This window comes from Dromiciops gliroides, chromosome 4 (assembly GCF_019393635.1).
Source record: "Dromiciops gliroides isolate mDroGli1 chromosome 4, mDroGli1.pri, whole genome shotgun sequence".
NCBI lineage: Eukaryota > Metazoa > Chordata > Mammalia > Microbiotheria > Microbiotheriidae > Dromiciops > Dromiciops gliroides.
Genome location: NC_057864.1, coordinates 616,894 through 641,194, shown reverse-complemented (window position 1 = coordinate 641,194; position 24,301 = coordinate 616,894). Strand labels below are relative to the sequence as shown.

The following is a 24,301-nucleotide window of genomic DNA, read 5'->3' as shown; positions in this document are numbered from 1 at the left end:
TCATAAATATTTCCCCTTTCCATAGTTGCAAAATATGTTTCCCTCCTTGCTCTTTGAACTTGTTTATGTTGTGACTTTTTACATTTAAGTCTTGTCCATTTTGAGCTTATCTTGGTGTTTGAGGTGAGATACTAGTCTAACCTTGATTTCTGTTAGATTGTGTTCCAGTTTTCCAGCAATTTTTTTATTGAGTAGTGAACCTTTTCCCAAGGAGTTCAAGGCCTTCTGGTTTATTGAACATTTTTGTACTCTTGTTTTCTTACAAATGTCATGTGCCTTGCTGGTTCCACTGATCAACTTTTACATTTTTTAAACATTATTCCTTTGTTTTACGGTTTGAAGTCTGGTACTGCCTGCCCCTCTTCCTTCCCACTTTTTCTTATTATTTCCTTTGAGATTCTTGAATTTTTGATCTTGCAGATGATTTTCTTTTCTAGATCTTTAAAATAATCCTTTGTAATTTGGTTGTATGGCAATAAATAAGTCAATTCATTTAGGTAGTATTATTTTCATTTTATTGGTAGGACCCAACCACAGGCAGTTAACACCTTTCCAATTATTTAGGTCAATCTTGATAAATTGACCTTTTAGACTGTTTTCATTGACTTTTAATTTATATCTAAAACAACAAGTGTTCCCTTGTCTTACTTTTGTCTTTGTCCCTCAGTACCCAGCACAGAGTGGGTGCTTGATACACACTCGTTGATGGTTCAATGACCCACTTGCTAACTTTGCTCTCCTCCCTTTGCCAACAGATTCCTGATGGTTTCTTTGCCCACTTCTACGCCATTTGTGAGCACGTCAGTCCCGTATTAGCCTGGGGCTTTTTGGGTCCAAGAAACTCCCTCTACGATTTATGTTGCTTCTTTAAGGTATGAGCAACTTTTAAAAAGTGTGTTTGCTCCAAACTAAGGTACATTCTGACAGGGTGAGTGTGTGTGTGCGTGTGCATGTGTGCTATCATGGGAAGTCCGTGGGCCAGCTTTGTCAGATCTCTGTTGTGTTCTGCCCCATGTTTTCCTCGGAACTCATGCACCGTTCCTGGCATGATTTTTATTTGTATTTTTTTCTCGCCCCTCTTGGACGTTCAGTGTCTGGAAGGGAGGGTCTGTGTCCTCTCTTTCCTTGTAGCCCAGTGCCTCACACACAGAGCCTAGGATGTAAAGGCAGCTAGGGTGCGCCACAATTTCCAGGTAGGAAGATCCCATTTAAAGCCTGTCTCAGACAGTTCCTCACAGTGTGACCCTGGGCAGGTCACTTCACTTTTCTGCCTCAGTAATAAGAGTTGGTTGTGAGGAGCCAAAAATAATGTGTGTAGCATTTATTGCTTCCTGAGAACATATATCAATATGAGTTATTATTGATAAAGATTTATTATTCTTCCTGGACTTGAGGTAGACTTGGAAACAGCACACATTTTTACCTTTTCATTTGTAATGGGTGGATATTCTTGCCTCTTTTCCTGCCATGGTAGAAAATTCTTCATTTTCTGTATTGGACAGGATGGGGTTGGGACTAGACTTTTTGACTTGGGATCTGGCGATTTGGGTCCCATTCTGTGAGGAAAGGGAGCCAGTGAACTTGGATGATAGCTTTCCAGAAGAGAAAAAGGGGCCCTGCAGACCTAACGTGGCAGGAGACGACAAGAGGTGTGCAAACTGCACTCGGTTGTCCCTGCTGGGGATTTGTACACCCTCCTAATTGTGCCCTCAGTTCCCAGCCTCTTCATCAGCTGAGAGGCCGGGAGCTCTCAACTGTGCTTTCCCAGGACTTCCTGGAGAGCTGGTCCTAAGGGCAGATGCCAGGATCCCCCTCCCCCTGGATGCTGCTGTCATCTCACTGCTTGTGCGCACAGTGCTGAGTTCGGCCTTCAGGGCCGTGTTTATGGGTCAGAATTTTAACTTTTGCTTAAATGGGCCACTATGCCGCAAGTGAGTGGGACACCTTTGATCTGTTAAGGCAGAGCCTCCGTTTATTTTTGTGTCTCTTCGACTCTTTGCCTTTAAGCTCTATGATCTGCGCTTCGCGGTCACTGAAAATGGGTTTAAGCAGGTGGAAGTGTAGACCCCCTCCATAAACACCACTTGCTTGTTTTGTCCTCCAGGACCAAGTCCTCTGTTTCCTCAAAGACATCTTCGATTTGGAGAAGGTCCGCTACTCTAGCATGGAGACACTGGCTGAAGACCTCATGCAGCTGCTGATGCGCCGCACCGAGCTTCTGATGGCGTACCTGGGCACCGACTCCCTGAGACACACCAGCAGCTGTGTGAGCGGCCACAGCCACACCGTGTCCAGCGGGCTGGTGGAAGCCCGAGTCCAGTGAGGGGCGTGTGTGCAGCTGGGCCATGCGGGTAGAGTATGGAAGGGCCGTGATCCCCAGGAAGCCCCCTTTCTGGGATGGGCATTTTCCACAGTGGTTGCTTGTGATTGGAGCCCGTCCTTGGTCTGTGGAGGCAATTGGCTGACCCCTGGGAGGACCTGTTGAGTAAACATTCTCCAACGCCTCGCTGTGGCCCTCGGCCCTGACCGTGCGGCCCAGTGTCCATTCGTTAGGTTCCTTCTCTGTGACCATGTATGTATTTCACTGCCTTGAAAGTGCATCTGTACATATCAGCTGTCTCCTTTGTGTTTCAAGCCCAAATAACTGATGTGGGAAATAGCGATCACCCCCCTTTAGGCAGCAGTGAGGTCTAATGTGCGCTCTGTATCATTGCTTATGGCATTTAATCAAGGAAGCTGCTGTGGCTCCTGAGGGTCAGCATGATCTGTTTCAAGGAATCAGCCCTTTAGGGGGGCAATGGACGATTTCTCAGTCAAGCTACTGCTCCCAATTCTGTAGGTTACAGTCAAGAGGGCAAAGACCCCCGACTAGGGTGTGACGTCCCCAGGAGTTCGGTGTTGTGATCCCCTACAGTTTCTGGCAAAACTCCCCTGTGAAGTTTGGGCAGATTTCTTTTTAGCTGTGGCTTTTGTTCCTCCAAATTTAACCCCAGAGTATTTCTAGCCCTAGGAGATTGGGTCGTTTCAGGATCCACATGGCGGATGCTTTCTCCTGTGCTTTAGCTCTTTCTTGGGCTCCAGGCTGTGGGCAGGAAACTCCAGGGTTGGGGGGAGGGAGGGAAGCCATTTTCCTCCTGAGTTGTCTTTTGCTCCCCATAAGGAGTTCTCTGTGTAGGTGACCTATCGTGGTTTTAAAACAGCATTTTCTGTGAAAGTGCCTGGTTTCTCTTCGTCATGATGTCAGCATGAAGCAGGAAAATCACAATCATTGTTTGAAATGAGGATCTGCACGACATGGCCATGATGGGAATGACTGCTGGGACAGGACAATCAGATGCTTCAGGCCATTGGTTTGCACAAGTTCAGGTGGTGAACACAGTCACTGGCCTGGGATTTCCCAAGAGATGAGATGGAAGGTTCCCTCAGGTTTTCTTTCCCAATTTGGAGTCTCCTGTGTCCCAGGAAGGCTTTCTTAGCTTTTCATTCTCTGAGCCGTGCAGTTCTGTTGGATTTTTTATTGTTCTTACAACTCAGGCAGAACTGAGTTGTGCTTTATAAATAGTGTATCGACTTTCTAATTAAACACTTTGAAATGAGATTTTATTTCGTGATGACGGTTATATTGTTGTTATCTATTTTAGAAACCAGACTATGGGGGGAAATTTATATATTATTTTTATGTTTGACACAAGATTTGTCTGAAATCGGTTTTGAGAAATGGCACAGTTTAATGCGACCTGAAAGTTTGTTTCATTGGCCAGTGCGTATATTTTTGTGTTCCCTGAAAGCGTATTAATATGTTTTTCCCTTATAGAATTTTCACTCTCAGCGAGTGTGATTATATGCAAGTCTGTGGTTTGTTATGCAAGTGGTTGAATTGTCCTCTCCCCTATTTCATTGTGGTTGTTGTGGAAGGAAGGTGGTCAGCCTGCCAGCTGTCTTTCCAGCCAGAGGTTTTCTGTGTGGCCTTCAATGAAAGGGACGATAGTGACCAAATAGAATTTCAGGGATTTCCACGTGGAAAAGGCCTCTCCTTTAGGAAGAAGAGCTTATCTTGGCCTCTTGGTGGGAAGAGCTGTCTTTCTGAAAATCGAGGGTCATGAACAGCAGTTTCCATTTGCCTTAAAACTGGATTATAAATGCAGAGAAGGTCTTGTAGGCTATCAAATGAGCAGATTTTAGTAGCATGTGGGGTAAAAGCCTGTCTAGGTAACTCATTTTTTGTGGTGCTGATTACAAAGAAAACGTGCGTGATCTCCATCAGATACATCCGTTTCCGGTCCTCAGAGGCTCTTTTGCTCGCATTCTGTACACTGACGATAGCTTTTTGTCAGCTTTTCAAGCTGGAAGAAGCCAGTCTTGAGGCGATTTCAAGGCCTTTCTCCATTCCCTACCATGGTTAGCCACATATATTTCCCCCTGATTTGAAAGGCCAGTCCTTTTCTTCTTTGCGTGTTTTGTATGTTCTCAAGGAAGAAGGGAATACATTTCAAACTCTTTCCAGGCATGTGCTCTGTGGACAACTCCAAGGGAGCCTAGGAAGTAGGAATGCTGAAGAGAAGTGGAAGTAGACTTCCCCATGGCTTTTCCTGCTCAGAAGTTAAGATCGCCATGAATCCCCCATTTGGCCTCTTACATTTCGACTCTAAAAGTGTCAGGAAAGTGTCTTAAATGTGGGCTTTGGAGTCGTGAAATGACTCGGTAGGATCCGGTGTGGAAATGTCATGGCAGACAAGCATGCTTGGTAATGATGTCACCCTTTATTTGTTCTTAATGACTGTACTCTTGTTAAAATTACTTGTTTTGTTTGGGAAACTAAGTATTAACTGAAATGAGCCGATGCCAAGCAATGTTTCTTCTTCTTCTTGCCTAAATGTGTGGTACTTCACTCATTCATCTCTATCGCAATGAAGCACTGTTAAATAGAACCATCGCAGAAAAATAGCACTGACCCCCTGACCCCACCTGCAATAGATATGAATGTGTTTCTATTACTGCCAAATAAAGGACTGATAATGCCTTTTATATTGCAAGTTGTTTGATTCTGTTAACCAATGTGGACCAAAGGCCACCAGAAGGCGAAGGTCGAGCTCTGACCATGTAGTGTTAGCATCGTGCACAGACCAGGGGAGGGAGGTGCTCCATGGGACTGGGAGGGGTTAGGGCTGACTCTTTGGCTCCTCCCCTTTGGCTTTTTTGCATTTTCTCCCCTGAGCACAGTTCAGAGTCTGGGGACCTTGGAGAGTTGGTAAGGGTCAGGGCAGAGGCAAGGCCGGATGCATGCCCCTTCAGTCTGCGGTGGAGAATTCTGCAGCTGAATCCAGGGAAAGGGATTTCCTGAAGCAAACATTGTCCTTCAAGAAGGGAGAAGACCATCTACACAGTCCCTGTGCTGTTGTCCTACTGGGAATTCCCCATCCGAGGGTCTTGGCAGGGAGTGGGAGGGCAGAGGGTGTGTGTGGCCCTGTGGAGGAGGGGGAGATCATGCCAGCCTGCAACCCCTTGTCTGGGGGGGGGGGGGCTGACAGGCTCTTTGGCTGCTGGAGGGCTTCCTGTTTCTGTTCAGTAGCTTTGGCATTTCCTGTGGGGTGAAATCAAAGCTGTTCTGTCCCCAGTGTGCCTCTGGACCCTGTGTACTTGTGAGGGAGGTAGGAACCCCTGTCAATCACATTTGGGGAAACCTAGACGTGAGCTCTGTCCTTCATGAGTTCAGATGGAGGTAATGAGCCTAAAAGAAGGTTGAACCCTCAGGAAGGGCTAGGGCTGAAAATCTGCATTTATTAAGTGCCAGTCACTGTGCTAATCAGGAGGAGACTGAATGACCACTGGTAATGAGGTGCCTTCAGGATTGGATCCAGATCTCTGAGGTCCTTTCCGATTGGGAGACTCTGTGACTCCATAGAACAAACACTAGGGATTCTGGTATCCTCTAGGACATTTATAGGGAAGGCAGGGGTGTCCTGCAGCGATTTTCTGGGTGACTTCATTGTCTTTGCAGCAAATATAATAGCTGCATCTTTATTTTTTAAAGTAATAAATATTTTTATTTATGGTTTGGGGTTCTAATTTTTATCCTTCCTTCTCTCTTTCCCCTTGCCCTCCCCAAGGCAGTAAGCAATCAGATATAAGTTATACATGTACGATTATGTAAAACATTTTCATATTAGTCATTTTGTCTATGAAAATTTGAATAAAAGAAATAAATGAAAGAAAGTGAAAAATAGCACACTTCAGTCTGCGTTCAATGAATATCAGTTCTTTCTTTGGAGGTACATAGTATGTTTCATCACTAGTCCTTTGGGATTGTCTTGGATCATTGTATTGTTGAGAATAGTCAAGTCATTCACAGTTCTTCATCAAACAATATTGCTGATATTGTGCACAATATTCTCCTGGTTCTGCTCACTTTACTACATGTCAGTTCATACAAGTCTTTCCAGGTCTTTCTGAAATCATCCTACTTCTCATTTCTTGTTTTTTTTTTTGTTGTTGTTGTTGTTTTTGTTTTTGTGGGCCAATGAGGGTTAAGTGACTTGCCCAGGGTCACACAGCTAGTGTCAAGTGTTTGAGGCCAGATTTGAACTCAGGTCCACCTGAATCCAGGACCAGTGCTTTATCCACTGCGCCACCTCACTGCCCTAATTCATTTCTTGTTTTTGTTTTTGGGTTTTTTTGCTGCTTGTCATTTCTTATAGCACAATCACAGTCCATCACCATAGTATTCCACAGCTTGCTTAGCCATTCCACCATGGATGGGCAATCCTTTGACTTCTACTTCTTAGCCGCCACAAAAAGAATAGCTGCGTTTTTAGAAGAACTTTGGAATCTTTCTTGAGCTGAAGAATTTCACCATGTCGTTTCCCCATTGTGAATCTCACCTCCTTTTGCTCATGAATTCCCTACCAGATTGGACTCATTCTCCTTCCATTCCGAGTGTCTCTCTGCCATTATCTCATGTTTGTCTTGCTCATCTATGACTTGTTTGATAGCACATTGCAACAAGCAGCATCCTGAGCATTGCTTAGCAGAGCTACTCACGTGATTCACATTTGCATCTTCCCTTGGGGCACCCTCCAAAAAGCACATTGCCCTGAGGTAGCCAGTAAGCTTTGGGCCTTTTTTAAAAACAAGGTTTGAGGGCAGTTAGGTGGCGCAGTGGATAGAGCCCCGGCCCTGGATTCAGGAGGAGCCTCAGACACTTGATACTTACTAGCTATGTGACCCTGGGCAAGTCACTTAACCCTCATTGCCCCCCCCCCAAGAACCAGTTACAAAGGCCTGGGATGTGCACAAGCAGCTACCTGTCACAGTGCACCTTTCTAGGCAGGTGACATCCCCATCTCCCTCCTGAGACATCCACTATCTACCTGCTGGACATCTCCCCTCAGTGTGCTGTCACCAGAACACGTACCTCCTACAGTCTCTCACATGCCTACTGATGAAACCTGGGGGCATAGATGAGTTCTTCAGGGGCAGGGAGGGTTTGGGGCTTGTTGGAGGCCTTCAAGCTCCCCACCTTGGAGCGGGCCTCCGAGGCTTGTCATTTCTGCACCTCTACCATCCATCCATCCATTCATCCACCCTTCCATCCCCTTCTTACCACTCACAATCTTGACCCTGGCTCAGACCCTCATTGCCTCTGGTAGCCTCCAAAGTGCTCTCCACAAACTGCCTGATTTATATTCTTTTTTTTTTTTTTTAAGTGAGGCAATGGGGGTTAAGTGACTTGCCCAGGGTCACACAGCTAGTAAGTGTTAAGTGTCTGAGGCCGGATTTGAACTCAGGTACTCCTGACTCCAGGGCCGGTGCTCTATCCACTGCACCACCTAGCTGCCCCTGATTTATATTCTTGAAACAAATCCAGCCATGTCCTACCTTCCCTCCTGTAGAAACCCTCAGTGGCTCCCTATCGCCTCTAGGATCAGTCTCCTCGGTCTTGCATTTAACACCTTCCACAACAAGGCTCTTGCCTCCCTCTCTCCTCTCTGGCCCTATTCCTCCCCTTTGTTCTTGTGCCCCTCACTTTGGTCTGCTGACTGTGTCTGGTACACAGCACTCAGCTGCCTGACTCCTTGTCCCTTGCTCCTGGAATGCATGTTCTTCTTGTCCCTCGCTTCCTCCAGAGCATAGTTACCTGCTCTCTCCTCTAGGTCTTTCCCAATTCGCATTGACTAGCACTCCTTGAAGTTCCTTTCTCTACATTTTGTGCTGATGTTGCCTCCCCTCCCTGTGTGGTGAGCTCCTCCAGGGCCTTGGGCTGCTGCTTGTGGGCGCTTAGCAGACATTTAGTCAGTGCAGCCCAGAGAACAGGGAGATACGGCGTGGGCCCAATGCAGCCCAGCACAGTCTCGAGCAGCATCTAGGTTCTTCCTTGGTGGAGACAGTGCACCTCCTCAGCCCTCACTAGCTAGGAGACTCTGGGCAAAGGATTTGAAGGAGCCCTCTGCTTCCCCACCAGTAAATGGGATGACCACTGTCTCCTGGATGGGGCACTGCCATAACAAAGGTTCACAGAGCAGTGACCTTTGTTCGGACAGTTTGATTACAAAAGGTCTGAAGAACAGATGGGAGTTCCATCTGCATAGAGATGACAATTGAGTGTGTGTGTGGGGGGGGTATGTGTGTGTGGTGTATATGTATGTGAGTGTGTGGTGTGTATGTGTGATGTATATATGTAGGTGGTATATATGTAGGTATATGTGTGAGTTGTGGTGTTTATATATGTGTGCTGTGTATGTGAGTGTGTGTGGTGTATATGTATGTGTGCTGTGTATGTGTGTGGTGTGTGTATGTGTGAGTGTGTGGTATATATGTATATGTGGTGTGTATGTATGTATGTATGTGGTGTATATGTGGTATGTGTGTATGTGTGAGTATGTGTGTGGTATGTGTGTATATGTCTTGTATCGAGGTCACGTTGGCAATAATAGCTCATGGTATTCTTGTGTAGGTGGGGCTTGCAATCTCTTCATTTTTTAGAGATGTTTCCCCTAGAACAGTGTAGCTCCCATGCAGAGAGGACAGCACTTATGATCTCAGTAGAGAAGAGAGTGAGGTCAGAGGGGCTGCTGCTTGGCTGTTCTGGAAGCCAGTCCCCCTGGGAATAAGTTTTAAGGTCCCCAAATAATCAGAATTAGGGTTAGTGAATCCAAAGAGTTTGTCAGGTGTTCCTGTGCTAGTGCAAACTGAATATTCCTTATGTGCTCCATTTTCACAAAATGTTGGCAAGCCCGTCTGCATTCAGTCTTCATGGTGATGTGACATTTGATCTCCAGGAACTCGGCCCCTAAGAGCCCTCCTTGGGAATTCTCCCATGAGGAGTGAAACAGCATTTGTTTACCAGTAGAAAGCCCCCAAATAACTTCCTCACCTGGGGGGGGCCTGGGGGCCACTTCCTGCCCTTTCCCTCTTAGCAGCAGCTGCTCCCAAGGAGCAGCCCACAGACCTTCAGAGAGTCGGTTGCCTACAGCGGTAGCGCCACTGTGGGCCCCTCACTCCCAAGGACAGTTATTTTAGAACCTTATCTCTGATTGTGGAGTGAAGGGGTCTGTCTTCTATTAAAAGAAGCCCAGACGTTGCTGAGCAGGTGGGGGTGGATAGCAAGGGGCCTTCAAAGCCTGTGTAGGGCTTGTTTCTGTGTTGCTCAGTTGTCCTGTTTGTGATATGGGCCAATAGCTTTCTGAAGTCCTAGAACACAAATTCAGGGCTGGCAGGGACCCAAGGACGTCTGTCAGATCTCTTGACTTTACATACATACAAGTAAAACAAAAGGTACTAACCCTCCGTGGGCTCCCTGTGGTAGGGATGACTTTAACAATTGTTTTTAACATTTTCTTTTTTTTTAAATAAACATTTTTATTTAAAAATTTTAGCTCCAAATTCTATCCCTCCTTCCCCTCCCCCTCCCTGAGGCAGTAAGTAATCACATATAGGTTCTGCATGTGAGAGTATGTAAAACATTACACATTAGTCATTTTGTATAAGAAAACCGGAATGGGGGCAGCTGGGTGGTGCAGTAGATAAAGCACTGGCCCTGGATTCAGGAGGACCTGAGTTCAGATCCAGCCTTGGGAACTTGACTAGCTGTGTGACCCTGGGCAAGTCACTTAACTCTCATTGCCCCACCCCCCCAAAAAAGTGGAAAATAGGCTGCTTCAGTCTGTTCCATCAATATCTGGTCGGTCTTTGTAGGTGGATGGTCTGCTTCATCATGAGTCCTTTGGGATTGTCTTGGATCATTGTATGGCTGAAAATAGCCAAGTCATTCACAGTTCTTCATCAAACAGTATTGCTGTCTCTGTGCACAATGTTCTCTTGTTAACTCAGAGAAATACCTAAGGCAGAGGTTTCCAGAAGAAATAAGATGCAAGCTGTGGCTCAGAGAGCAGCCGGGGTCATAGCTCAGAGGCTCCTCAGCAGAAGGGAACAAAAAGGTGGAGTCTCCTCTCCAGGACCCCTTGGGGAGCCAGTTCAACTCTCCATTGCCTCCCAATCCCTGGCCCCTTGGTAACATCCCCCACCGTCTCTGATGGCACCCCCTGGCTGCCATGCAACCTCACTGTCCCCAGCCCTCCCGTGGCTGCCCCCTCTGCCACCACCCTCACTCTGGAGTCTTCTGCTTCTCTCTGCTCCTTCACTACCGTCACACAGAGCAGAGGTCCCATTCCGACCTGGCTCCTCCAATTTCTTCCTCTCTGCCAGCCCATTTTCTTCTGCCTGCAGATTTGGTCCTGTCTCTCCTTCCCTGAGAAACCCCCGGCTTGACCCTTCCATTCTTGCTAATGATCACCCTGCATCTGTTCTTGGGAGCTAAACTTCAGACTCTTCCGAAGGTCCCTGTACAAAATCGGGCGTCTGAGCTCATCCTTCCTCCAAAGCTACTCTCTCTGGTTACCAGGGATCTCAGTCCTCGGTCTCCTTGACCTCCCTGTGGCCTTTGACACTATCCATCGATCCTCTTAGATTCTCTTCCCCCCCACCCCAGCCCAGCCCTCCTGCTCCTTTCCCTTGTCCTCCCAGTCCCTCAGGCTCCCTAGCTAGGAGTGATCCCGGATTCCTGGACTCCTCCCTCTCACCCTCCAGATCCAATATGGTACCAAGGCCTGTCAGTGTCACCTCTGCAGCATCTTTGGCTTAGCCTCCCTCTCTCCTCTCATACCGCCAGCCCCCTGATATAAGACTTTATGTCCCCACACCTGGACCTTCACTAGCTGCGGGGGTGGGGGTCTGCCTGCCTCAGTCTCTTCCCTATTCCAGTCCATCCTGCATCCAGCTACTAAAGTGATTTTCCTGAAGCACATGTCTGATCATGTCATCCCCCTATTCAACCAAGTCTCGGGGCCCCTATCGCCTCCAGGATCAAAAACAATGCGCTCTGCTTGACTTTCCTGCCTTTCTAGTGCACCCTCAAGGAGCTTACAGTCCAATGAGGGAGTCACTATGCAAGCAGATTCCTACACACGCTATATTCAAACCAAATAGGAAATAATGGCGAGAGAAGACACTAGAATCGAGCGGGGCTGGGGAAAAACAGCCAGTAAAAGATGGGACTTTGGTTGGGACTTGAAGGAGGCCAGGAAAAGAATAGGCAGAGACGGCCGTGAGCATTCCTAGCACGGGGCATGACTGGAGGCTAGAGTCGGAAGGGAGGCTGCTGTCACTGAAGGGTACGCGGCAGGCAGTGACATGGATCTGAGAAGACCAGAAAGGCAGGTGATTGATTGGCTGGATACTCGCAAAGAAATAAAGCATTCAGCCAATAACCCTTTATTAAGTGCCTACTGTGTGCCAGGCATGGTGCAATTATCAAGCTAATCCTGCGTCTTAAGAAGTCTAGTGGTAGCCGGAGAGAGATCCCGGGTCCTCGGTCTTACAAGCCATTGTGGGTAGAAATGGGGACACGCAGGGGGTTCGGTTTTCAGGGCGCTCTCAGCTCCAGATCGTCGGAGCCAGGAAGCCAGCTCTCTGAGCCCCACTGGCTGCGTGAGTCCGTCCCCTAACTCCCCTTGCTCTAGTCTGGACGACGAAGACTCGACATCACCGAAGGGTGCCGGCCTGCGCTGGGGGAGGGATTCTCGCATGGGAATGAGCCCAGCAGTGGAAGCAGGGCCCGTCCCTGTGTCTAGTCCAGCTTCTTAGCGCAGCCCTCCTCGTCAGGTTTGCCCAGCACTTGGTGAGCGGGATTTTAGCGAATCTCCCAGCAGCTTCGGGAGGCGGGGGCCGCTGCTACAGTCTCCAAGTGACAGACCGAGAAGCCGAGGCTCCCGGACGTTAAGAGATTTGCCCACGGTGACACAGCTAAAGGACGTCTGTGGCTCCGTGGTCTCCTCCGGGCCACTTGGCTTAGGGGATGGGAGGAGATGCAGACAGGAAATTAGTGAGCCCCCCACTGACCGTGCCTGCCTTCATTGCAAAGTCCGCCAGTTCCCCCAGCCTCCGGCCCCCCAGCTTTATAGGATGGTTTTTCATTTTATTATCATCTTCAGCCTAACTAGGCTAAGGCATTGTGGACTTGTGGCCGTGGTTTGGGGAGCCAGGGGGAACCCCTGCTCGGTCTGACCAGCATTCATTCCATCCTCAGACGTTCTTAATTAAAACCCGTGTTCGTTAGTGTCGCGGGGTGACCCGCAGGCAGGGGGTGGGGGGCGGAGCCGTTTCGGGACCCCAGCTCCTGCAGGCAGTCCCTTTTGGGGGAGAGATGGCCGTGGCCCCCAGCCCTCGCGGGCTGCCTCCTCTGGGGGGGCAGCCTCCTCTGGGGGGGCAGCCTCCTCTGGGGGGGCAGCCTCCTCTGGGGAGCTCCCAGTCCCCGCGGGCAGCCTCCTCTGGGGAGGGCCCCCAGGTCCCGCGGGCAGCTTCCTCTGAGGGGGGCAGCCTCCTGGGGGGACAGCCTCCTGGGGGGGCAGCTTCCTCTGGGGAGGCAGCCTCCTGGGGGGGGGCCCAGCCCCCGCGGGCAGCTTCCTGGGGGGGCAGCTTCCTGGGGGGGCAGCTTCCTGGGGGGGCAGCTTCCTGGGGGGGGGCCAGCCCCCGCGGGCAGTCCCACTGCTCCCCCCCTGCCGGGGGCGGGGCGGGGCGGGGCGCCCGGGCCGCGGCCGCGTGCCTTGGAACAGCTGCAGGGCCGGCGCTGGGCCGGCCTGGAATGCGGGGCGGCCGCGCACCGGGACTTTTATGGAAACTTGCAGCTCGAGACGCGGCGGCGGCGGCCGAGGGGGTGCGCACAGCAGTGGCAGCGGCGGCGGCGGCGGCAGCAGCAGCAGAGGCGGCGGCAGCCCAAGGGCCCCCCACTTTCTGGCCTCCGGCCGCCTCGGGATCCAGACGGAAGGACACGCGCGGCGTGTGCGGGGCTCGCTTCTCGGCTGCTCCCCTGGAGGTAAGGGAGCTTGGGCTCACGCTTGGGGGGCGGCAGAGCCCCCGGGACACGTCCCTCCCCCATCCCTTGGCTGCGTGGGGGGCCCGAATTCCGTGCCCCCCGCCCGCTGCTGGCGGCACCCCTGGTCAGCCCCCCGCCGGCTCCTCGGGGTTTCTATTTCTGTCGCACGACACCCCCCCCCCGGGTCCCGGCTCACTCCGTCGTCTCAGGGATTGTGGGGCCCGGCCGGACTCGGACCCGTGGGGCTGGGGGTAGTTGGGGGGGGGCGGGGCGGGACTCGCCTGGCCAAGAGGTGTGTGCGCCCCCGGGGCCCCTCCCGAGACGGCTCCAGGCTCCCGATTTGCCCTGTGGGAGCCTAGCCCGCCTCAGACCTCTTGATCACCCCCACCCCCCACCCCCACCGCGCAGTCCCGCCACCCGGGGGGTGGCCGCCGCCCGAGATTGGAGAGAGAGGCCTCCTGCCACGCCATCCCTGCGGCTGCGAAGATTGGGGAGGGACGGGTGAGAATCTGGGGCTGCCACGCTCCTCCTTCCCCAGCATCCCCATCTTGGGCTCCGGCCGGAGGTGGGGGGTAGCGGGGGGGGGGACCGAACCCCACCTGAAGATTGTCCCGGCTGTCTGCCTTGGGGCCAACTTGACCCCTTCCCAGAGCTGCCGGGGGGAGGGGGGGCGGGCCTGGGACGGAATGGGGGTGTCGAGAAGTCCCAGAATGGTGAGGGGTGGGGGTCGTGCTGCAGTCGCTTAGGGGTCTGAGGACCCAGATTTAGCTGTAAAGACCCGTAAGGCCGGCTAAGCACGTCCAACATCAGATCCCTCCCTAACTGTGTGAAGCCCCCCTCCCCCCTTTTCTTGTCTTTATAAATGATTTTCTTCTGGGTGGGGAGCACAGACAGGGGGACAGGAGTCTGAAGCGTCCATCTTTACCCTCCCCCAACTGGACACAACAAAAAGGGGGGAGCTCCCTCCAAGAGTCTTCCTCTGAGGGAAGAAGAGGACCTGGAGAGGTGGGGGAAGTCAGGAAACCCATCCCCGGCTGGGAAAGTCACTCAACCTCTGTTTGCCTCAGTTTCCTCAATTGAAAAATGGAGATAAAATCACCCGCCTCCCAGGGTTGTCGTGAGGCGCTAATGACATAATGTCTGTAAAGCGCTCAGCACAGTGCCCGCCACATAGGAGGTACCTCGAAATACTTGTTATTAGTAATTACTCTTCTCCACGATCCTTTGATTTACTGGGGACCGGCGGAGGCATCGAGGTGGGAACTCAGCTGCTCTGCCTCCAGCCCCAGCGCCGGAAAGCCCACATCCCTACCTTCATTTTCTATTTACTGAGGACTCTTCAATGTCAAGGCAGAGAGCAAAGCTAGTGGGGAGATGTCACCAGCCGCTGTCCTCAGGACAGGCAGGACTGGGAGAGCTCCGGGCTTAAGAAAAGACCAGTGGCGAGGCATGCGACAAAGGGGGGCTGATTTTGTATTTGGGCTGGGGCCCGACCCCGGTTAATAAAGTCCCTCAAGGGGAACTTGACCCAGTTCGGTCACAGCATAGACATGTCTTGGGGAGCGGGTTAAGTAAATGTTCCCGTGGAGATTGTCTTAGTCACTGTCTCCTTGGGCAGACCACCCGGGACGTTTTTACCCAATGGCCTACTCAGAGGAGAATTTATTGCAGTAGGTCTGTGATCTCTGGTTTCCCCGGGAAGGCCACTTCCTCCTCTGCCAGAGGCCGGTCCAAACGTGCCTGGGACTTGGTGGTCGGGTTAGAAAGTTGGCCTAAGCACTTGACCACGGTTTCTCTGACACAGGGGCCTGGATATTGGGGAAGGAGGTTTCACATTCTATCTTCAACCTCAAGTTTCCCCTGAACTTGTTATCGTAAGAAAAAGAATCCTGTATTTTATTTCATTAAATGAGGGGCCCTGGGAAGTGCTTTGAGAGGAACAGACAACCTCCCTGGCGGCTTCTTGCCTTGGCTGACTTTCACTCACTCACCCTGCCTCAGTGGTGGGGTTGGGGTTGGGGGTGGGGGTGGAAGCTCCTCCTCCCCACGGCCACTGCCAGGCTGTCTCCCTCAGAAAGCACTAGAGAAATGCCAACTATTATTATTGTTAATAACAATCGAATAAAGTCCGGCGAGAATCAAACGCTTGGATTTTCAAGGGTTGGTAGGTTTAATGCCTTAGGTGGGAGACCCAAGGAATGTGGGGGTTGGGGGGGGGAATGAAATAGCACCTGGGAATGAACTTTGATTCCTAAATGGAATTTGATAAGATTCGCCCTAAGATTTCTAAGCACCCCAGTTTTTAAGATGGGATATTCTGACTGATGTGTTCAAAGAACGTTAGAGGAAACGATCTATGCCCCTGCCCCCAATCCAAACCAAACCACTCTCACTCTTCCAGAACATCTGGGTCTCAAAACCTCATAGAGCTGGCATTTAGTCATATATTAAAAGGAAAACAAGGATGTATTTAGTGCCTCTTCTGTGCCAGGCATTGCGCTGAACCTCGTTCCCACCTCACTACAAGCCTGCGAGGTAGGCACCATTATGACTGAGGAAGACCAAAGTTAAGGGACTCGACCAGGGTCACATAGCTGGTGAAATATCAGGGCCAGGATTTGAACTGGCCTTCCTGATGCCAGCCATGGACTTTGCCACCCAGCTGCCTCTAATTTGCTATCAGGAAAAGTTTCTGGCCATCTTCAAAGACGGGCTTAGGGCCCACCCTGGACAGCTGGGAAGGACTGGAGCGCTGCTGCACTTCCTCGGAGCTGGGGGCCATTCTGTTTCAGTACCCTCACCCCAGGCTTTTAACTCTCTTTAACTCCAGAAGAAAATGAAGCCTCCTTTCCCCCTGATCACATGACAGTAGAACCTGTGCTATAAAAGAGAGAGAAAGAAGAAAACCCACCTCCTGATCTCTAAGCTCCATTATGTCGTGCCGACATGTCCTTCTTTAGCATCAGTGAGAGAATGTTCTGCAGCCACCAGGGGAGCAGACAGTCATTCTCCCACTCCTGGACGCCCCCCCCCTCCATCCAACCTTTGAAACTTTCCTTGAAGTATTCAGGTTAGGGCTGCATTTGAGACAGAGCGGAACTGAAGAGGGTTGTCTGGAGGAGGAAAATCAGGGTAAGAGCCCCAAGTTCTAGGCCAGGCGCCTCCTGAGCTCAGGGACCTCCGAGATGTCATCAGTCTATGACTCTCCTGCCCTGGGACTGATTACTCAGACCTGGAGTGACCCTCAAAGACAAAGCCTCCATCTTCTAAAAGGTTGGAGGGGAGCCCGATGCTAGCTGACCAATACGGGGGGGGGCGGGGTTGGGGAAGCTGCAAAGAAAAGGATCCTCCCCCAGCTGACACCTTCTGACGGTGGGTGTCCCCAAGGGCTCTGGCCTGGGCTCTCTGCTTTTCTTCAATAGCATTTTACCTGGTGATCTCATTCCATCAACTCCTACCTCTAGTCAGAAGATTCTCGGTTGTATTTGCCCCTTCTTTCCTTCTCTTCTGACCTCCTCCCTCAATTACCAATTGCCTGTGGAATATCTTGACCTCATCATGTTCAAAGCGAGTCATCTCCCTTCATCCCTTCCCTCTTCTCCAGGACACCATCTAGAAGTCACCCTCTCGTCCTCACTCTCAGCCCCATGGCCAGCCAGTGGTCACATAGGCTCTCCGCTGACACTGCCCCCACCCAGGCCCTCCTTTTCCATCACCTCCTCGCTGTTGTGTCCTCAGACCCAGTGACACCGCCCTCCTCTTTGTCCCCAAACAAGAGCTTGGGGTGTTTGCTGGCTTGCCCGGAATACCTGCCCTCATCTCTGCCTGCCAACCTCCGGCAAGAAGAAAGCCTTTCCCTGTCATCCTTAAGGAACCTTCCCTCCCGCCTAGCCCCGCCAGGTCTCCTTTGTCCGGGTGTTTGCATGGGGCCGCCCCCTTAGATTGTCAGCTCCTTCCTTGTCTGTCTGGGGATTTCTGCCTTCCTTTGTGTCCTCAGCCCTTAGCAGTGGCTGGCATACAGTGAGTGCTTAATAAATGTTTGTTGAGTGTGTGTGAATATGTAGGACATTTTCTGGTAAATTCAGCATAAAACAAGTGTCTTCATAGTAACTTGTGAGATTTGGGGGGGGCAGGGCAATGAGGGTTAAGTGACTTGCCTAGGGTCACACAGCTAGTAAGTGTCAAGTGTCTGAGGCCGGATTTGAACTCAGATCCTCCTGACTCCAGGGCCAGTGCTTTATCCACTGCGCCATCTAACTACCCAGATTTGTGAGATTTTAATCATTATTTCACATAGTTCTATTCTTGTGGCCTGACTTTCCTCTGGGCCTCGTCAGCTGCTAATGTCCTTCATAGGATCTCCATGCAATTTTTTTTTTCTTTTTGTTTTTGGTGAGGCAATTGGGGTTAAGTGACTTCCCCAGGGTCATACAGCTAGTAAATGTCAACTGTCTGAGGCCGGATTTGAACTCAGGTCCTCCTGATTCCAGGGCCGGTGCTCTATCCACTCCGCCACCTAGCTGCCCCTCCATGCAATTTAAAAATACATGATCTGCTACCCTGACGCGGCTCTGAATGAGGGGATGGTTGAAAGGAGAAGCCTCCTCTGCCTGCAGTCATGAAGGACATGTGAGGGTGCAGGTTTTCCAGAAGGATCTTAGAAGCCAGCCTTTAGGAAAGAGGGGCCCAAAGCCCCTTCTTGCCTTCTGGTCTCAGCACGTGGTGGGCAGCCAGCTCCCCTTGGCTTCTCCCAAAGGAGCCACTGCTGCTCTCAGCTAAACGAACTCACATCCTGGGAGGAGCAAAAGGAATCGGGGGCCACCTTTCCTTCCCAGACACAAGGGAGGTTCCCCTGGGTCAGGCCTGGTCCCAGGGAAGTCACTGATACTCCCCTTGTGCCTGCTCTGCTAAAGGGAAGAACCACACTTTGCTTTTCCATCTCCCCCCCAGAGCCTTCTGCCAGTTCCTGGCACACTTTGAGCGCATAATAAATGCTTCTTGACTGGCTTCTCAAGGGCCATCCAATAGCAGGTCTTAGAGATGGAGTCAGGCAATGGAAGCTCCTGGAGGGGAGGGGTTGGTTCACTCTTTGGCTTTATACCTGGCACCTAGTAGAGGCTTAGCAAATGCTTGTTGACAATACACAAACATGCATTAAGTGCCTACTATGTACCAGGCACTAGGGATGCCAGGACAAAGACAGCCCTGCACAGCTGCAAGGACAATGTTGCTCGCCAAGAAATAGAGGCATTTGGGCTGAAGTGTAACTCGTCTGATTTCGGGCGTGTTGCGCTGTGACGCCCACGGCGCACCAAGTGGTCTGTGGCCGGCAGGTTGTTGGCAGATGCTGTGGTTTAGAAGAGAGATTAGGGCTGGATACCCAGACCGTGGAGCTGCCAAGGTCCCCGGCTGAGGGAGGAGGGTTAGGGATGGCTACACGGTCCAGGGGAGTGAGAAGATGATCCCGAGCAGGAGAATGAAGAGAGGTCAGATGGAGGAATGCACTCAGCAGTGTCCGACGTCCCTGGGGGGCTCTCTCTAGAGAGCTCCCGTGGAATAACTAGTGCCCTTGCCTCCGCAGGCCCCTCACTCACTGGAATGCTATGAATCCCAAGTGGTCTCAAGGCTGCTCATGGCCACGGAGGCTCTCTTGATCCCAGGGAAACTCGGCTTAGAAAACTATGAATCAATCACCCATGTGAAGACCAAGCAGCAGAGTCTGTCTGCTTCTTTACGGAGACTAGAAGGTAGCCAGAGTCCTTGAGGGAGAGCATAACATGAATACATTTATTATAGAAATCCATGCTGGGATAATACTTCCCAACCCAGGCTTGGGCTGACCTGGTCCATGCAGAATTCATGGTAACGTCCTTTGGACCCTGGTGGCTGCTGGGCTGAGCCTCTGTCCTGCCAAAGGCTGCTGCAGGACAGGCACTCAATCCATACCGCTTCTTGACCACCTGCCGGTGCCAGGCGATAGGCTGACAGCAATCACCCCCTTTCGAAAAAAGCTCCTCTTGGGGAAATGCGGCAAGAGGAGACTATTGGGTTTTGGTTCTTTTGGCCCCGGGTGATGCAGTGGGAAAGGAGCCAGTGGGTTTGGAGGGTTGGGAGAGGAGAGAAAGAGAGAGCATGGTTGAAGGGATGAGAGGGGATGGGCTCAAGAACAAGGTGGGTCAGAATGGCGGGGGGAAGGCATCTCTTCTGGCGCACAGTAGTGGTTGGATGAAGACTCACTGATTAATTAGGCTTCCTTTCAGTTCTGGGATTCTGTGATATTCCCTCAGCCCTCCAAACAGAGAGGAAAAGAGAATGAAGAGGAGGAAAGAGGACCTGGAGTCTTTGTTCTTCTTTTCTCCACTCCTCAGCCAGTGCCTCACCACCATGTCAGCAAGTGGCTGCTAGAACCCTCCCTGTCAGAGATGGAGGGAGACCCTGGGCTATGAATCCCACTTAATCAGCCTGCCAATCAACAAGGATTTAGTGACATAAGTGAATGGCCCCTGCCCTCAAGTGGCTGACAGTCTAGGAGAGAGACAGCACATTACACATATACAGGGAGAGACAAAATAGAAATGAGGTCATTTTGTGGGGAAGGACATTAGCAACTGGAGGGGTTGGGAAAGGGGACATCGGAGCCGAGCCTTGAATGAATTCCAGGCGTGGGGGAACAGCACAAGCAGTTGTGTGAAAGAATAACATCTAGCAGGGCAGGGAAGCTTGCTTGCAAAAGGGAAGGTTGTGATGGTTCAGTGTTGGAAGAGCTTCTAAATGATGCTGGGGGTGATGGGGAGCCACTGGAGCTTAGTGAGCAGGTGAGTGAGATAGTCAGACCTTCGATCACCCCCTCACTATCTTCTCCACTTCAGGATCCCATGCAGAGTCAACCCTTCTCTTGACCCAAGGCCTTCCGTCCCATCTTCTCCAGCATCAATCCCCCACCTATTCGTCAGCACTTCCTTCTTTATGGATTCCTTCCCTGTTGCCTTAAAGAGGCCCAAGTGTTGGCCGTCCTTTGAGAAGTGCAGCAGGTGTGGCCCCTCCGGTAGTCATCACACTGCATCTCTCTGGCCAAACTCCTTGAGAAGGCCATCTGCGCTTCCTCTCTCCCCCTCTACCCTGTCTGTCCTCCTGCCTCATCACTTAACTGAAATGGCTTGGGCTCTCTCAGCATTACTAGATGGGAGGAGGGAGGGATCTGTCCCCAACATGGGTTTGTGCTGACCTGGTCCTTTGGACCTTGTTGCTGGCTGAATGTCCTCCTATCCACCTCTCTCCTCACAAAAGCCATTCAAACCCTTTCCTAGAGGAAAGAGGAATCTCCCTCCCTAGCCTAGTACTGGGCAAGTGATCTTCATTGGACCCCTCCTGTGCCACTTGTTATCAATTTGACTTTGGGTCTCAGTTTCCTTATTTGTAAACGAGAGGGCTGGAGCGAGATGATCCCATCTGAAGGGGAGAGATGTTCTAACTGCCTATCTCCATTAAGGGAATCATGGAAGGCCCAGACAATTGAATTGAGCCAATGGTCCCACAATGTAATCACAAAGTGTAAGCCAGGTATTAAGGAACTTCCTTTCCTTTATGGCCACTACAACATGTGAATAAATCCTTGATCGATGTGAAAGTTAAAGAACTTCAGCCGTTGGATAAAAGGCAGCTGACACCATACTTGAAACAGCTTGCGATTGGCTAAGAGAATCACTTGTGGCCCTAGATCTTGTTATTTGTCCTTCCTTCCTGTGATGACATCGGGGTGATGTCATGACTTGTATTGAATTGGATTCAAGTGAGGGAGGGCTGTGCAAGGTCACCAGCCTCACTCTCTCCTCCAGAGCCAGCTGGGTCCAGTGGCGAGATATATGGAGATGGCCCCAGAAGCTTAAGGCAATTGGGGTTAAGTGACTTGTCCAGAGTCACACAGCTAGTAAGTGTCTGAGGTGAGATTTGAACTCAGGTCCTCCCAACTTCAGGGCCAGTGCTCTATCCAATGTGCCCCCTTAGCTGCCCCTGACCCTAGACCTATGTATAAACAAAATAGTCAAGTTCAGAAGTTGGCCGGCCCATCTGAGGGAGCCAGTAGTCTCAGGAGTACTTCGTGGAAGCAGATAACTTGCACTTCCAAGGAGGGGTGTCAAGCAGTGGTGGTGGTGGAGCTTGAGCCCAGTGAGAAGGATGACTCCCCTCTCCTCCCCCACTCACTGATCACCTTGTTGGAGAGACTGGATAATCAGAAGGCAGTGCATCCACTTAGCATCCTGTCTGTCCCATAGCAGGCGCCCCAGAAAGGCTTGTTTGTTGGTTGGCTTCATGAAATTGCCTTTCGTTTCTCTCAGGCAGCTAAGTCCAATATACCGGGAAGTGATCGATGTTTTATCTGCCAGCTAGATCACTAGCTCCTTGAGAGCAGGGGCAGTGGCATTTTGTCTTTCTGTCCCCAGCCAAGTCTAGGGCCTGGCAGGTAGTTTCCACTTAATAGATATTTGTGAAATGAGCTGCCCTAGTTACCGTCCTGTTAATCTCCTGTTTTAGAGCCAGACTAACTTCTCCAGTGATTACTCCCTGTCTCCATGATTGTGATCCTGGAGGCAGAAAGTTGGACTGCGGGTGACATCAATTAGGAGGCATTTCTTGGCCTAGAAATGAATGGGGGAAGTTTCAGGATCTCAAATATAATGGTATCAAATCAGACCTTGCATTAGAGTGTGCATATGATGAATGTGACAGTTGTATTTTGGGATTTCGGGTTTTTAGCTAATTGCGGTCACTGTTTTTGCCAGTAAAAAATAATACTTTGAGTCCTTGGGACTATTTTGGTTTGTATTGCTCATGCTTATAACAGAGAGGGACAAAAAGAGGAAAGGCCTAATGTCTGAGGAGTCTAGATCCCAGCAACTCAGGATGCGGTGTACCTCTCTCTGGACCTCTGTGCCCTCCTCTATAAGATGAGAGAGTTACACCAGCCAGAAGTTCTTAACCCTCTCTGGATCCTGGACCCCTTGGACCATCTAATGAAATCTAGAGACCCCTTCTCAGAAGAATATTTCCAAGTGTATAAAACACAATACAAAAGGAAATAATTGTGTGGCAACAATTATCAAAATATTAAACAACACATTCCTGGACCCCAGATGAAGAAATTGTGCACTGTCACCAAATTGTCTCTAAAGACCTTTCCACATCTGAATTATTTGGATTTGAATCTGAAAATTTTTCAATCTGTAAAATTCCAGCTTTGAATTATTTGAATCTGTAAAAAAAAATTCCCAAACATATTTTACACCTACTGCCAGACTTTAGATTCAAAGGTAATATATTATTACCTGTGTATTTATCAAGGGCATCCTGGATGAAAATAGGATAAAAGAACCACCATATTGTTCTGGAGATGATTATCAATGAACAAACTTGGCCCTAGAGAAGAATTGGGAGAGTTTGTCTCCCTGCCATCATTGCAGAGGAGGGGGACCGTAGATGTAGAATATTGAGTCCTTGGCCAGACACTGTCAATGTGTTGGTCAGTTTTGCCAATCTGCTTTTTCTCTTTCTTTTAAAATCTTTGTTACAAGGGATATATATTCCTGAGTAGTGGCAGGAGGAAGAATGTATTTGGAAATGAGGATGATGTAAAAACAAGAGATACCAATAAATATAAGATGAAAAAAGAAAGTACCAGACTCAGTAGACATTCTCCTCTGTGTTAAGAGAGAAGCTTTTCATGGGTCCTCTCTGATTATCAAAATCAGGTGAGGCCTAAAACAGGGAGAGGGGTGTTAGTGGAAGATGAAAGGGTGTGCTGGCTGCTTTCAGAACACTCCAGGGTCTACACAATGAGGTCTGTGACCTCTCAGGAGATCAGCCTAACAATACACACAGGGAAAACTAAAAGGATGAAAAATACCAGTGGGAAGTTGAATTAGTCCATCAGTACTTATATCTCAGATAGGCACTGGTGATGGTCTGTGAATTAGGCACAGTTCTGTGTAAGCAGAAGAGAAACTGTATTGCTAAATAGTAGCAATTTCAAAAATCCCAAAATTCCCCCAAACAAAAACCAACTTTGATTAATGTTGTTTGGCCATAAATCACGGACCACTACAGTCTGAAGAATCCATAAGGACACAGAGAGCCGTGATGGGCATATGTTGGCAGTGTCATGTTTTTGGCTATGACCCGAGGAATATCACACCGTAAATAAATGATCAGAAAAGGCGAGTCGATTGTTCAGCAAGACAAGACAATGAGGGATGGATGGTGTGGGAAGTGCGCTGGTAGCTGCATGAAGAGGCCTCCTAGGGCAAGGCCTCCTGCGCACTGCATAAATCCAGTAGAGATACTTGATGCAAAACCATGAACAAGAACTGCAAAAGATGAGAATCAGTCCATCCACGAGGTGTATGAAGCATCACCATGTGCCAGGCACTACCCACACAAGAACAGAGGGCAGCCCATAGATATGTGGGGACACGGCATTGATGTGACTTGGGGAGAGGATCAGGAAAGGCTTGACCCTGAGCCAGGCCTTAAAGGAAACCAGGGAGCCCGTGACAGGGAGGCGATCGAGGAGTGTTGTCCCATGTGAGTACAGCCCCTGCAGAGACAGAAGGTGGGAGATGGGGAGCAACAAGATGAAGCTGGGAAGATAGGACGGGGTCAGACTGTGCAGAGGTAACGTCTGATCCTTAAAGTCACAGAGCAGAGGCATGAGGCTCGTTCAGGGAGACCAGGTGAGAGGTGAGGAGGGAGAGAGCAGAGGAAGGCCCGGGTGGGAGGGACTCTGGCATGAAGGAGAGTGAGAAGTGGAGGATCGCTGAGGCTTGGGCAGCCCTGGCAGAAGAGTTAGGAAGAGGTATGAGTTTGGGGGAAGAGATAACGGTTCTGTTCAGGACATGTTGAGATTAGAGCCGCTAAGGGACATCCAATTCCAAATGTTCG

General features: G+C 50.3%; 2 protein-coding genes across 6 annotated transcripts in view; both read left to right on the top strand.

Moving 5' to 3' along the window:
* The window catches only part of MIGA1 (mitoguardin 1), a 64,674-nt gene extending 59,649 nt beyond the window's left edge, over positions 1-5,025 (top strand). The window contains exons 15-16 of the mRNA XM_044002250.1: positions 756-872; positions 2,105-5,025. Of these exons, the coding sequence (XP_043858185.1) occupies positions 756-872; positions 2,105-2,323 (336 nt within the window). The 3' untranslated portion in view covers positions 2,324-5,025. The remainder of the gene's footprint in view (positions 1-755; positions 873-2,104) is intronic.
* Positions 5,026-13,231: 8,206 nt separating this feature from the next.
* NEXN (nexilin F-actin binding protein) overlaps positions 13,232-24,301 on the top strand; it is a 51,658-nt gene continuing 40,588 nt past the window's right edge. For all 5 annotated transcript variants that reach the window (XM_043964403.1, XM_043964402.1, XM_043964400.1 and 2 more), the window contains exon 1: positions 13,232-13,366. The gene's annotated coding sequence lies outside the window, so the exon portion shown is untranslated. The remainder of the gene's footprint in view (positions 13,367-24,301) is intronic.